At 37.7% G+C, this 15,278-nt stretch overlaps 1 protein-coding gene across 16 annotated transcripts in view; it reads right to left on the bottom strand.

Moving 5' to 3' along the window:
- Positions 1-15,278, bottom strand: part of Crem (cAMP responsive element modulator) — a 70,831-nt gene that overhangs the window by 35,630 nt on the left and 19,923 nt on the right. Inside the window, exon 1 of one of the 16 annotated variants that reach the window (XM_076939647.1) lies at positions 7,884-8,136. The exons of 12 other annotated variants lie outside the window; for them this stretch is intronic. In XM_076939647.1, coding sequence (XP_076795762.1) covers positions 7,884-7,961 — 78 coding nt within the window. In that variant the 5' untranslated portion in view covers positions 7,962-8,136. Of the gene's footprint in view, positions 1-74; positions 180-7,883; positions 8,137-15,278 lie in introns of those variants that run through there. 3 more of the 16 variants (XM_076939646.1, XM_076939645.1, XM_076939644.1) reach the window with 3 other exon arrangements.

The raw sequence follows: 15,278 nt of genomic DNA, 5'->3' as shown, positions 1-15,278 counted from the left end.
CCACAACCAGCCTACTTCTCTCTTTTTTTTTTTTTTTCTGAATCTAAGAAATGAAGAACAAGTGAGGTACTTACCATTAGGAGGTAGTCACTGTCCTGGAACTGTCATTCTCTGATGTGACAGATACTAAAGAACCCATGTGCCTCACTTTTGCTGCCCATGCTTTGGCAGCTAAGAATGTTCCGAGCACAAAGTTCTAAAGCAGTTAAACTACCTCAGTGCAACCTCTTGGCCACTAACAGGGTCACCCTTTTCAGGCCAAAACACAAACTCCTCCTCTTTAACTGATTAAGAGGAACCGAAGAAAATTCAAATGTGGTGGATTACTTTTTGATAAATGAAATGTCTTGCATATGGCAATTCTTTCACTATTTTAGATGTAAGCTGATATACTGTCTCAATATTAGTTTAAGAAAAAGTCATTTTTATATTCTATAACCACATGTGCGTACCTGTTTCTACTGTCTCTGTCTCTCTGTCTCTCTCTCACAAACACACACACACTACACCATAGAACAAAGAAATTGCAGGACCTTTCAAGCCTTTCATGTCTGTTCCAAAAAAACCCTCCTGCCTCAGGGCTGGTGTGGTAGCCCTCTTCCCAACATGGAATATCAGTTGAGAGGTACAGAGCCCCATCAGTCTTGAACTGAGAGATGAGTGACAAAGGCATCTCCCTATATCACCCTACTGAGTGTATCTGCAAACACCCATTGGATTAGACTCAAAGTCTATAGCAATCAGTCTGTTGTCCTGGTCACTATAATTTTAGAAACTTTCATAATTTTAGAAACTTTTCTTAATTTTACTCAGTTCACTATGCATTTTGATTTATTCAAACTACTCAAAGATCTTGAAAATGAAATACAGTGGGAGTTTCTATCTTGAGTAATAAAAGAACCTCAAGGTGTTAATTTTCACGAAAGCCTCTATCTTTTAAGAAACACCAATGAGTCCCAGGCTACTTTACTAATGTTTATTACTTTTTAAACTATTTGAATATGGCTTTGCAAGGTTGGCACAGTGGTATATGTTTGAAATCTCAGCACTCAGGAAGCTGAAGCAGAAGGATCATGAATTTGTGGTCAGGATAAAAAAACACAGAAAAAAGCCCTGTCTGGGAGAGGGGAAAATAGATTTACAACAAATAGTTAAGATTTACTTACAATGTCATTTTCTAGAAAGCAAATACTTTAACATATAAAAAAGAAACCTATGTCTAGCACTGTACTTCATGGACTGAGGTATAAAGTAGAATTGGAAAAACTGATGCCTAAAAGACAACCTGCTCTACTTTACTAGCCATGACTATCACAGGGGTATAGAAGAAAGATCAGTGTAGCCCTGAACAAAAAGTGAAGGCTTTCTGTGGGAGCCAGAGCTGAAGCCAGACCTTGATCTAAGCCTAGATTAGGAAGTGAAAAATGAGGTCAAACGCAACTGATACAGACAACGTACCAGGCAATTTCAGCCTACCTATCCCAGTATCCTCATCTACTTATATTATATAAGTATATTTTATCTATATTAAAAGTACCTCGAGTGTGTGTGTCTCTGTGTGTGTATATGTGTGTATGTGTGTGTGTGTGTGTGTGTGTGTGTGCATTTGTGCATGTGTGTTGAACAGCTAAAGGTACAAAGAAAAAGGATTTGTTCTACAAATCTCAGTACAAAAGCCAATACTGTACAAATGATGGAAGGACATTTAGCACTGTGTTAACTGGCAGAAAGGTCCCTCCTCCTGTCAAGTAACCTCAAACTCTTTCTCTCATGACATCTTTATACTTAAACTTGCTAACTACCTCAGAGGTTTTTGCTGTTGTTTTCAATTTTTTTATTACATGCAGAGTAAGTTTGTATATGTGTATATGTTACTTTGTGTGTTCATGCCATTGTGTCATGTGAAGTTGAAAGGCTGAAAGGACAACTTGTTGGAGTTGGTCTCTCCTTCTACCACATAGTTCCAGAGGATCAAACTCAGGTCATCAAGTTCAGCAGTAAGTGCTTTTAGCATCTGAGCCATCCCACCAGCCCTAAAGAGGTTTCAGTATCTGAACTGACTGGATTTTTACCTAGTAAAGTGATGGTAAATATTTAATAATCAGATCCTAGGAAGTGGAATCCTGGCGTACAGTTTTTGTTTATTTGTGTGACATAAACAATGCATTATGAATCATGACTTGTTTCAGGCTGCAAATAGGGATGATGGACACTGGGTCTCTGACAAGCCATGCCAGAAACCCAGTGTATCTCAATGATTTGCTTTTTTTAACCACAAAAAGTAAAACATTTAAAGATAACAAACTTGAATCTCAAGAGAAACAGCAGAGAAACTCAAGAATACTAGAAATATTCTCAAAAGTTGTGCTGTGTAATGAAGGATCTGCAATCTGTGTACTCACTTCCTGTGAATTAACACTGTGTCCTCAAAGGATGAGATCATTTGAAGAACTAAAGCAAGGATAAATCATAACATATGCACATGTGAATACACACACACACACACACACACACACACACACACAGTCCTAGTTAGGGTTAGTATTGCTGTGATGAAACACCATGACCAAAGTAACTTGCAGAGGAAAGAGTCCTCAATCTTTGTTTCAGTTTACACTACCTGGTAAGAATCCATCACGGAGAGAAGTAAGGATAGGAAGCTGGAGACTATAGCTAATGCAGAGGCAATGGAGGGGTGCTGCTTACTAGTTTGCTCTTCATGGCTTGCTCAGCCTGCTTCTTATAGAACCCAGGATCACCAGGGGTGGTACCACTCATAATGGGCTAGGCCCTAGCACATCAATCACTAATTAAGAAAATGTTAGACAGGCTTGCTGACAAGCTGATCTTATAGAGGCATTAATCTTAATAGAGGTTCCCTCCACTCAGATGATTTCAGCTTGTGTCAAGTTGACATAAAACTAGCTAATATACATACATACATACATATATACATACATACATACATACATACAATTATACTAGGTATATATGGTATGTGTATATATCATATATATATATATGTGTGTGTACATATACAAATAATTATAGAACATGCTTTCAGTTGCTTTATCTTTCAAGTATAATTCTCAGAACTCCATATTAAACAATAGTTCTATCAAAAGTTTTAGTGTCAAGAATACTTGATGTAGACCAACAAGATAACTCAGTGAATAAAGTCCCTTGCTGTCAAGATTGATGTCCTGTGTCTGATCCTGGAACTCCATCATGGAAGACCATAATCACCTCTCATAGCTGTTCTTTGATTTCCACATACACCATGGTACACATGTGCTCACACCCATATACACACAAAATAAATAACAAAAACATATCTTTTAAAGACTACCTGGGCCAGGTATAGTGGTGCATGCCTTTCCATGTCAGCCCTCAGGAGGTAGACAGACCTCTGTGAATTTGAAGCCAGCTTAGTCTACATAGTGAGTTCCAGGCCAGCCAGAAGTACATAGTGAAACTCTGTCTCAGGAAAACCAAACAAAAACTAATGCAGAAACAAGTTGTAAGTTCCCACCAACACAGGCTGCGACCTCAAAGTCCTAGAGGTGAGCTAAGTGAATTCTGCAATGATACCTCTGCTATGTCCAAACTGTGGGGGTGCAAAAGCTTAAGAGTCTATCACTAAACTCTTAAAACACAAATAATATATCCTTGACGCTAGACTTTAAATGGATCCTTTTAATCAAGAAAGCACTTAGATCTGTACAACTGCCATCCTATATGCTCACTAGCTTTGAGAAAGCTGGTAAGTGATAAGCATTAAACCTGTAATTGTATAGAGTTAATTATCTTAAACTTCATTATTGCTCTTAAAATCTCAAACGGCAGCACTGTCCAGGAACAACTTTCACCAGGAGCCTGGCCCCCACGGCCTCCTGCATCCCACTTCCCAAGTTTAGGTCCAACTATACCACCCAGAAACCATACTCCAGGCGCTGGTCATTGCCTCCTGCTATAGGCCCATCCTACAGTCCCCAACAATCCTGCACAGCCTCCTGCAGCAAGCAGGAGACCCAGCTTCCCCTGCTTAGGCCCACCTATGTTGCTCATATTCTTCCTATACCTGCTGGCCTGTCAGACCTACTTAGTCCTTTCCTGGATACTGTAAATACCACCACTGAAGGAAGACAACAAAAGAAAGAAAAGAGAGAGACAAACACAAAGAGATGGGAAGGAAGGAAGGAAGGAAGGAAGGAAGGAAGGAAGGAAGGAAGGAAGGAAAGGGAAGGAAGTTACAATTAACATACTACTACTCTAGATACACAAGTCTACCTAGCGCACAAACAAAATCAGAAACCAAGATGACATGGATCCCCCACAACTAAATTCTCTAATAATGGAACCTAATGAAAGAGACTTGGAAGAACTTCCAAAGAATTAAAAAGGATTATTATAATAATGTTCAAACAACTCATAGAAGGCAGAGTATACTCCAAGAGCAAACAACAATGACATGGATGAAGTAAAGAATGCAATCCAAGATGTGAAAACAGAATTTAACAGAGAGAGAACTGCTGAAGAAAAGCCCAACTGAAATAATGCTGAAAATGCAAAACTCAATAAGCCAAACATATACCTTAGTGGAAAGCCTTACCAATGGGATGGACCATAGGAAAATAGAGACTCTGGGCTTGGAGGACAAGGCAGAGGTCAATTGAGAAATTCTGAAATAAATATGAAGAGAAAGTAGGATACCAAGAAAAGATCTAACCTGTAGATTGTGGAAATAAAAGGACACTATCACACTGAAGGCATAGAATATATTTTCAATAAAATAACAGAGAGGCTGGGCATCATAGCAAACAGTCTTGAATATCAGCATCCAAGAGGTAGAGGCAGGTGGATGTTTGTGACCACAAAGCAAGCCTGCTCTACACTGTGAGTTTCAGGCCAGTTAGTATTACATAGTGAGACTTGGCATCTGAAACAAAACAAAACAAAACAAAAATCAGAAAAGAAAGTTTCTCAAACCTAGAAAAAGAAATACCCATCCAAGTACAAGAGGCCTACAGAACTCCAAATAGACAGAGCCAAAAAAGAAGCTCCTCACAAAATATTAGACTCAAAACATTAAAAACACAAAATAAAGGGAACAACATCCGTAAGTCACTTATACCGGCAGGCCCATCAACAGATTAACAGATTATTCAACAAAAACTTCTGGCTTTGCAATGTATTCCAAGTTCTGAAAGATCAAAATTGTCACTCCAAACATTATACCCAAACAAACTACCTATTAAAATTAAAGAAGAAATAAAATCTTTCCATGATAAAAACAGATTAAATGAATTTATGACCACTAAGCCAGCTCTATAGAAATTATTAGATGAATACTCCAGACCGAAGAAAAAAATAAACATGCCCAGGAGGTCACAGGTAATAAATAATTCCAATTGTTACTCAAAAGATGTCTAAGAAAACAACATAAAAACAACATGTAAGTAATTAATACACAACTCTCAATAAATATACACAGACTATTAGCCTGGATTAGAAAACAGGACCCATCTTTTTGCTGCTTCTAAGAAACAAATCTCATCATCAATAATAAACACCACTTTAAAATAAAAGAATGACAAAATGTATTCTAAGGAAATGTAACTAATATATAAATAGGCATTTTTAATATAAATGTATAAATACATATGAATTTTAATGTCTAACTAAAGAAACTTCAAACTCAAACCAGCCAGAAAAGATAAGGTCACTTCATATTCACTATGAGAACAATCTACCAAGAAAATACTCTCAATTCTAAACCTAAAGCATACCATAACAGATGCACTCAATTTCAGAAAAGAAATATCACTAGATCTAAAACCACAGATTAACTTCATTACAGTAATGCGACACAGTAGATGACTTCAATACCTCACTCTTACCTGTAACAGGTCATCCTGACAAAAACTAAGCCCCCCACCCCAAAAAAACCCATTGGAGTTAAAGAATATATTAAGTCAGGCAAACACGAAGATATCTACATTCTTCTCAGAAGCCCATGAAAATTTCTAAACAACCGATCCCATATTAGGACACAAAACAAGTGTCAACAATATGTGCATCCGCACCATGCGTATGCTTGTTACTTATGGAGGTCAGAAGAGGACATAGATAGTTGTGAGCCACTATGTGAGTGCTGGAAGCCAAAATTTATAATAGGTAAAGTGTGATAAGTATTCTACCTGACTACAGTGGAACAAAGCTGGTTATCAACAGCAAGAGAAACCACAGAAAATATGCAAGCCTGTGAAGACTAAAAACATACTACTGAATCATAATTGGTTGCATATTTGAATAAAATCAAGAGAGAAATCCATATACATATGTAATTACTTATAAAATGCAAAGGCTCTAAAGACGTTCTGGGCACACTGGGAATTAGTAAAGTAGGCCTGGAAGCACACCCTATAATCGCAGCATTAAGGAGGCAGATGCAGGATTCCTCAGGTTTAAAACTAGCCTAGGCTGCATAAGATGATCATGTCTCAAAAGTAAATCAAATTTTTAAAAAGTTAAATCAAAAGACTAAAAATAAAATTACTTATAGGAAGACAATAAAGTGCACTTGAACTAAAATAAGCAGATAGAAACTGAGAAATATCTTATTTACAACAAAACTTATTCTAAAACTACTGTTATTTTCTTGTTTGTTCCTTTTGTGTTTGTGAGACTGGACCTTGCTATGTAGTTGGGGAAGGCCTCAAATTTGCAATTCTTCTGTCTCAGCCTCCTGAATTCTAGGAATATAGACATGTGCCATTGTGTATGACCTAAAACAAAAATTTCTAGACTAGGTTATTTTATATATGAGTGTTTTGCCTGCACTTAAGTATGTCATCATGTGTGGTGGTCACCTACAGGTCAGAAGGAACTGAAGGGGTTTTTGTTTGTTTGTTTTGTTTTGAGTTTTTGTTTGGTTGGTTGGTTTGGTTTGGGGGGCTTTAGGGGGTTTGGGGGGGTTATTTTGCCATCATGTGGATGCTGGAAACAATCTCTGTAAGAACAAGTGCTATGTAGATAAAATTTAATTTTGTAATATCTAAGTAGAAATTAGCAGATTTGCAAGTATGTTATAACCTGAGAAATCTTCCAAAGTGCAACGAGAAAAAGTAGTAAAGAGAAAACAAAGACAAGTATTTGTGGATAGAGAAGAGTAACAGGTACTTTTGACTGCTGAACCATCTCTCAGGCTGGCCTAAAACATTTTTTAAACATATATGTATGTGTGAACAAGAGCACACGTGGATATCAGAGAACAACTTGCAGGAGTTACTTCTCTTCTTTCATCATGTGGATCAGGAAATTGAACTCAGTTGTCAGTGCCTTTACCCCTGACCCAGCTTCTCTCCCAGGCCCCTAAAACAATTTTAAAATCAGAAAATTGGCAGGAATATGCCACATTTTTTAATTAATTGACTCTTCTGTTAACTAACAGTGCTTTCTGGTCACTTGATCAGGGTTTCATGGGACAGTGAGGATTAAGCAGAAACCATGCAAATCCCTACATTCCCAATTTAGAAAGAAAAAAGACAATTGGTAAAACAAATATTTTGGGTAGTGTTCAATTCTTAAAAAAAAAAAAATTAAGGCAAGGAATTAGAAAGTAATGCAGCAAAGAAACACGGAAAGAGATGATGTAGTGTCAAGGGGAGGAGACACTGGCATAGAAAGCCTACATGAGAAGAAAGCAAAAGTCGTGGGGAGAGCTAAGAATATACATGTCCCATTCCAAAGATCAAACAGGCACCCTTCTCAAAAACAAGCTAAAAACATAAAGTTGGTGTATATTCTACTTTATAGCTTGAAACTATTTTTCTGAGGCTTTAAAAACATATATAATGAAATCACAGTAGATAAAAATTTACCTTTTTATCCAGATCCCCTGAAGAATAATCTTCTTCTATAGGATGCCTGAAGCATAGGTTATGCTGATGCCACCACATCCACTGAAAACCCACTAAAGACAGTAGTTAATCTGAAGAAACAGGGTAAGGTGATGCGACTGATAGCCTCACTTGGATTTGGAACTTTTTTTAAAAGTTCTAATAATGACACTTATAGTGGGGAAACCTCACAGTGTTGTAGCACAGCATGCGATCAGCACCTAGTAGACCAGCTCCAGTGCGTAGCTAGGTTCCGTCATGGTGGAGTTTGTGATGTCACAATACAGCTAAGAACATCACAGACACGGGCCTCAATCACGACAGCTAAATAAATGATTAAAGAAATGTGAATTCACAATATAGCAGACCATTGACTCTGTCCACTCTGCTGCCTGACAGATCAAATTTGTTTTATCTAGACTAACATCAAGGACTAGAATCAAAATTCCTTTTCGTGATCTAAGAAAGTTGTTGAAAACTACTCCATTTCTATGTGTCTTGTAGAAAAATAGTGTTAAATAATATCTCAAATATTTAAAAACTGAAAAGAGAAAAACAGAACATTATAAATTGAACTCTTGAGGCCAGTCAGTAGCAGCACATTCCTTTAATCACAGCAGCATTTGGGAGGCAGAGGCAGGTGGATTTCTTTGAGGCCAGCCTAATCTACAGAGTGAATTCCAGGACAGCCCAGGCTACAAAGAGAAACTCTGTCTCAAAAAACAAACCAACAAATAAATTGAACACTTGAAGATGCAAAATATCTTACTTCGATATTTTTAAGAACTCATTTAATTATGCTCACTAGCATAATTAATATAGAATCATTTGGTCTTTCTCTTTTTAAGTTTTTGGTTGTACTGGGGATTGAACATTTTAGGCAAAACCTCTCCCAGGTGCTAGGGATGGAGCCTGGATCTCGCACTTGCTAGGTAAGTGCTGTACCAGTGAGCTCTGCATCTCTAGCTTCATTTTAATGTAATTTTAAACAGGGTATCATGGATTAAAGGCATGCATCACCATACCTAGTAGACTTTTTATTATTATTTTGTTGGGGATTTCGTTTTGTTTTCCTTTGTTAGGAGTGAAGTGGGGTATCTAGTCAAGCCTGGATTAGAACTAGCAATGTAAACTCATGGCAATCTTCCTACCTCTGTCTCCCAAGAAGACTACAGGCCTGTGTCACTTCACCCAAGTTACAGCAACTACTTACAAGAACATCTAGGAAGCAGTCAAATTTGCAATTTTTAATATTCTGATTCATTTTATTATTTGGTATTATTCTAAAGTACCACAAAACAACTTCAAAACAGAGCCTCCTAGGGCTGAAGAAATGGCACAGAAGTCATTAGCACTCACTCCTCTTCCAGAAGACCCAGGTTTGTTTCCCAGAATATATACTGTGGCTAACAGCCATCTGTAACTCCAGATCACTGGATCTAACACCCACTTCTGGTCTCCATAGGCACTGCATTAATGTGGTACAGGCATATAAGCAGGCAAAACACTCATACACATCCATAGGTGTAAAGGTTATCATAAGTGTCCTTCCTTCCTTTCTGTGTGCCTTTTGGTTGCTGTCAAAAATATCAAGTTTGTGAAACCTTGAAGAGTGGTGCTGAGCTGACCATGGTGGTGTATGCCTTTAATCTCAGCATTCTGGAGGCAGAGGCAGGTGGATCTCTGTGAGTTCAAGGCCAGTATGGTCTATAGAGTAAGTTCCCAGACTACACACACACACACACACACACACACATATATATATACAAAATCCTGTCTTGAAATATAATATTATAATAATAATAATAACAACAACAGTAACAACAAATAGAGGAAGAAGTAAGGTATGGTGGCACACACCTTTAATCTCAGCATTCAGGAGACAATAGCAGGTAGATCTCTAAGTTCAAGGCAAGCCTAGTCTACAAAGTTCCAGGACAGTCAGAGCTATACATAGAAACCCTGTCTCAAAATACAAACAACAACAAAAAAACATTAATAACAAAATATAACAATGATATACAAGAAACTATTATATATGGCCTTAAAAAAGAAAACTTATTACAAGCTACATGAATGAACCTAGAGGAAATCATGACAAATTAAATAAGCCAATCACAAAATAATAAATCCTAGACAATTCTATGCCAAGGAGGAAGCTAGTTAAATTTCATAAAAACAGAAAGTAGAATGGTTATAAGAACCAAAAGGAAGAAAAAAGAACTGTTATGGGTTTGGTTTTATATTTCCAGGATGGAAAATATAAACAACAATAGAGATTAAACTTAACACTACTCAACTGTTTAGCTAAAAAACAGCTAAAACTGATGGCTCAGTGGAGAATACTACTTACTGTTTGAGAATGAGAAGCTGAGTGTGGACCTCTAGTACCCATGTAAAAATCCAGGTGTGGCCCTGGAAGTACCTGTAACCAATGTAGTCCTCCCCTCCGCTCCCCTAGATACCATACAAGCACATACAGGCAAGCATATATGTCTCCCACACATACATAAACTAATAAAAAAAGTAAATTAAAAAAATTACTATGGCTGGCAAAATGGTTCAGTGTGTAAAAGTACTTGCCACCAAGCAAGTAAATAATGTGAGTTCAATCCCTGAGACCCACACTGCAGAACTGGCTCCTCTGACCTATGTGTGTGCCCCAATGTACATACAAGATGTATAAATAAAATATTATTTTAAAAAATGGTTAAAGGGACTGAAGAGATGAATCATCAATTAAGAGCACTTGTTCTTGCAGAGGACCCAGACTCAACTCCCAGCATTCACATGGTGGCTCATAACCTAAACTCCAATTCTAAGGGATCCAACTCTGCCTTCTGACCTTTACAGGCTCTATGCAGGCAAAACACACACACACACACACACACACACACACACACACACACACACACCTAAACAAAATAATAAATGATTACAAATACCTGAGCACGGTAGGTCATGCCTTGATCCTAGCACCTAGGAAGCTAAGGCAGGAGGATTTAGTTCCAGAGTATGTAAATATAACTAAAATTATTTATATATGTAGTATTTTGTTTTTTAGCATTCTGATTTTTGGAAAGAGTTTCTTCTTGGGTTATTTAAAATATGTTCTCTAAATTATTAACAAGTGTTTTTCAGGGCTGGGTTGGATCTTAGTCTTATATATCAGAGCATAAACTTAAGATAATAGTTTCAATTAAATAAGGTAACATAAAATAACTGTGTGTGTGTGCATATGTCACAGCGTACATGTGGAGGTCAGAAGATAACTTGTGGGAGTCAGCTCTCTTCTAACCTGTGAGTCTTGAGGATGGAACTCATGTTGTTAGACTCAGCCATAAGTATCTCTATCTGCTAAGCAATCTTGCTTAGTTTTGTTTCTTGAGGAGAGTCTCTCATGTGCCCCAGGCTGGCTTTGAAGCCACTATGTAACAGAGCCTGGTCTTGGGAGCCCTAACCCTCCCGCCTCCAACTCCCAAGTACCAGGAATTATAGGCATAGAGCACTATACATAGCTACCCTGTAGCTTAACCTTTGAGCAGAGATGAAAATGGTGCTGCATGTAACTGGAAAGTTATAAAGCCAAGAAACATAAAGCTCCTGCCTTTGTCTGGTGGGTTCCTTCCCTCCATTCCCTGTAAAGAGCCTTAAGGTCAATAGTTTTCAGATTTTTGAAAATATTATCTTCAGGGTAACTGATTAGCAGAAGCTCTAAAAAAGTCAGGGCTACTAACACTTCAAACACAACTGGTCACAATATTTAATCCAACAATTTAATGATGATTCAGTCACACAAATAAGAAAATACTCTTCATATAAAGCTGAACTTAAGTCTAAACTACCACAGAGTTTACCATCCTCAAGTTTAAGTAAATCAAGTCACCAGTATGCCGAAGTTGCTTGTGCTATCAGGAACCACTGAGAATAATTAGCCATTTTGGACATATATTGCAGGATTTAAATATGTTTTAGCTTGACTTTTTAATCCACATATATGCTATTCTATGGTGACAGCAAATATTCAAGACTCAAACACCTTTAGATACTACAAGAATCTGAGCCACCATGCAGTTGCTGGGAATTGAACTCAGGACCTTTGGAGAAGAACAGCTCTTAACCACTGACCCATCTTGTCAGCCTGCTTATAAGATTTTAGCTAAGAATAGTATAATTCTTCCAACTGTCATGGTCCATGCAAAACACAGCATTAACTAACCCATAACTAAAATAATTCAGAAATTATCTCATACTACTTTTTCACTACTTTTTCACTTCTTTACATTAGTAGGATATAAAAGATAAAAACTGTGGTTCATCTTTTGAGACAAGGTCTTACTACATAGCCAAGGTTAGTCTGGAAGTTGACCTCCTCTGCTTCAGCCTCCCATGTGCTCCTAGAGGCTGGGATTAATAGGTGTGTGCCATTACATCAGGATCCATGGTTTTGTTTTTACAGACTCCACTGAGGCATTTTATTTTATATATATGCTATAGGGCACATATATAAAATAAAATAATTCAAGGATTAAAATAAAAAAATTCAAGAATTTCCCCCACATGTATTTTTTGTCTTGGTTTTTCATGGTCCACAATGCCAGCTGAGGCTGTCATACAATGAAAACCAGCTACTTAAGGAGAATGGTTTATTCTGCCATTTTCCAGCTCTTTGAATGGCACATCAAGCTGGGGCTAATCATCCCATGCTTGTTTAACCTGCCTGGGAGAACCACAATGATCAGCCCTATGATCAGTAGTGGTTCCAAATTTGCTAGTGTAGCCATGCTTCCTAATTACATTTAGAAACCAGTCAAAAACTTTAGAGCACAGCCTAGTAAGATGTTCCTGACAACAGCCATGACATTTACATACACCATTATGGTAGCACAGAAAGATGGTGGAAAGAGCTTCATGGTTTATTTGTGATCAAATACAGAAAATAAAAAAACAAAATTGATGCTAGGCAGTGGTGGTGCACGCCTTTAATCCCAGCACTTGGGAGGCAGAGGCAGGAGGATTTCTGAGTTCAAGGCCAGCCTGGTCTACAGAGTGAGTTCCAGGACAACCAGGGCTACACAGAGAAACCCTGTCTCGAAAAATAAAAATTTAAAAAAAAAGAAGAAAAAGAAAGAAAGGAAAGAAAAGAAACAAAATTCATATGCTTGCTATGTGGAATTTATTTGTTATTTGTTATTTTGAAATAACCATCATAAACCAGAGTTTTTTCCAGTTCCTTGAGTCAGCCATCTCCAAAGTCTTTATCCTTTCTATGTTCATTAACCCATCTTAAAGAATCTATATACTCTTAGTTTCCCTCTTCTTTCTATTTATCAATTCTCTAAACCTACTAAAACTCATTTTTTGGAGTGACTGAGATAGCTCGGTGGGTAAAGGTACCTGTTGCCAAGCAGATAATTGAACTTTGATTCCCAAAAGGAAAAAGCTGACTCCTCCAAGTTGTCCTCTAACCTCCACATGAGCACCATAGCACTCACACAGACATGGACACATGGACACACACACACTAGATAGGTAGGTAGATGGATGGATAGATGGATAGGTAGGTAGGTAGATAGATAGATAGATAGATAGATAGATAGATAGATAGATAGAAATATGTGATGAAATTAATCATAGTATAAAATACTAGTTTCTGCCCACTGGATTAAATTCCCAAATTACATAAGTTACAGGTGCTTTTGAAGCATCTTAGTGAGGACCCGTTTAGTGATTTGTATGACTGAAGCTTACAAAGCTGGAGATCACCAGCCTGAAGATCCCTTATAAACTTCACATTATTGACTTAAAATGAAGGGACCCAATATGCTGACCATGCTGGGCCAGATGTCTCTGGGGAAATGACATAAGCTGAAGTTAGTCATTTCCTAAAGAAAAGAAAGTAGGGAGAAAAGGAAGGTTTGCTTTCAACTTTGACTTCAGCAAGAAATGTCAGAATTTAAGGGCAGAAGTTACAGCCTTAAAACAAGACAAAACAAGTGAGAAAATATGCTTTTCATTTTATTCTATTCTCAAAGACAATAAATAAATAGCACAAAATGTCAATATATAAAATCTCTGGGTTTTAAGATATGAGCATCTTTATGCTGTTCCTTTTTCATTTGCTTACTAATTTCCTAACGTACGTAATTATCACTTTTGTGTGTGTATGTGTAGTACTCCACTGCCATAACACATATAAATGGAGATTAAAAGAACAACTTTGGAAACTAGCTTTCTCCTTCCTTCATGTGGGTCCTAGAAATCAAACTCAGGTTATCAGGTTTGATGACAAGTACCTTTACCTACTAAGTCAATATGCCATCACACACAAGAAAGCTAAAAAAAAAAACTAAGCATTTTTACTTAAGATTCTGGGGCAGCTGGCTAGAGGCTGGTCTGAAATGTAGAGTGATTGCTGCTTTTGGAGAGGACTCAAGTTTGAGTCCAACTGTCTCTAACTCCAGTCCAAGGGATCCAACAATTTCTTCTGACCTCCATTGTACTTGTAGACACATGTGCATGTTCATACATACACACACAAACACACACACAGTATTTCTTTTAATTCTGAAAAACTGTACTGGTCCTTGCATCCCACAGCACCATGGCTCCACTAGAATCCCGGTGATGGCCTGCCTATTGGCTCACTGGCTTCTAACCCCATCTCCACAGTGCTACTAGTATTCTAAACACAGTAGGCATCTGAAAATACTTCAGTCATATTTAGAGTACAGGATACTTTAAAGTCTCAACTCTCTACAACCTTCCGCTTACTTTTGCCAGTTCTGTTTCCCAGACTAGACAATGGTTTCCCACTTATAAGATGTTGCTTATCTGTAGTTTCCCATATGCTGACTTTGTGCTTCTGTACACATTCTTCCCTCTACCCAAAATACACTTCTTCCCTCCCCACACCCACATAAAAAACTCCTAATAACCCTTGTACCTACCTCAAATGAAAAAAAAAAAAACATAGAGTGCCTAGTCAGCTAGCTATTCCCTCTGCTTATGCCTTATATTTTTTTGCATTATACACAGCATTTAACAGCACTTCCTGTGTACTGAAATTAAGACATCTGTATTACTCAATGAGGTTTTATCTGATTACTCACAGTAATTAGAAGGTAAATGTTCCCCATAGGTTCATGTATTTGAACACTTAGCCCTCACTGGTGGCACTATTTGGGTAGGTTTGAAAAGTAGTTTTGTTTGAGGAAATACATCACTGGAGGCAGGGAGTTTAAAGACTCCTGCCTTTCCTAGTTCACTCTCTCTGCTTTATGCTTTGTTCAAGATATGAACTCTCAACATCTTGCTCCAGCCACCACACCTGCTGCTTGCTACCATTCCTCCATTCTGCCATTTGACTTCTACCCC

Source organism: Arvicanthis niloticus, chromosome 8 (assembly GCF_011762505.2).
Source record: "Arvicanthis niloticus isolate mArvNil1 chromosome 8, mArvNil1.pat.X, whole genome shotgun sequence".
NCBI lineage: Eukaryota > Metazoa > Chordata > Mammalia > Rodentia > Muridae > Arvicanthis > Arvicanthis niloticus.
Note: the sequence above shows the minus strand (reverse complement) of the source record. Positions and strands in the feature narration are given on the sequence as shown.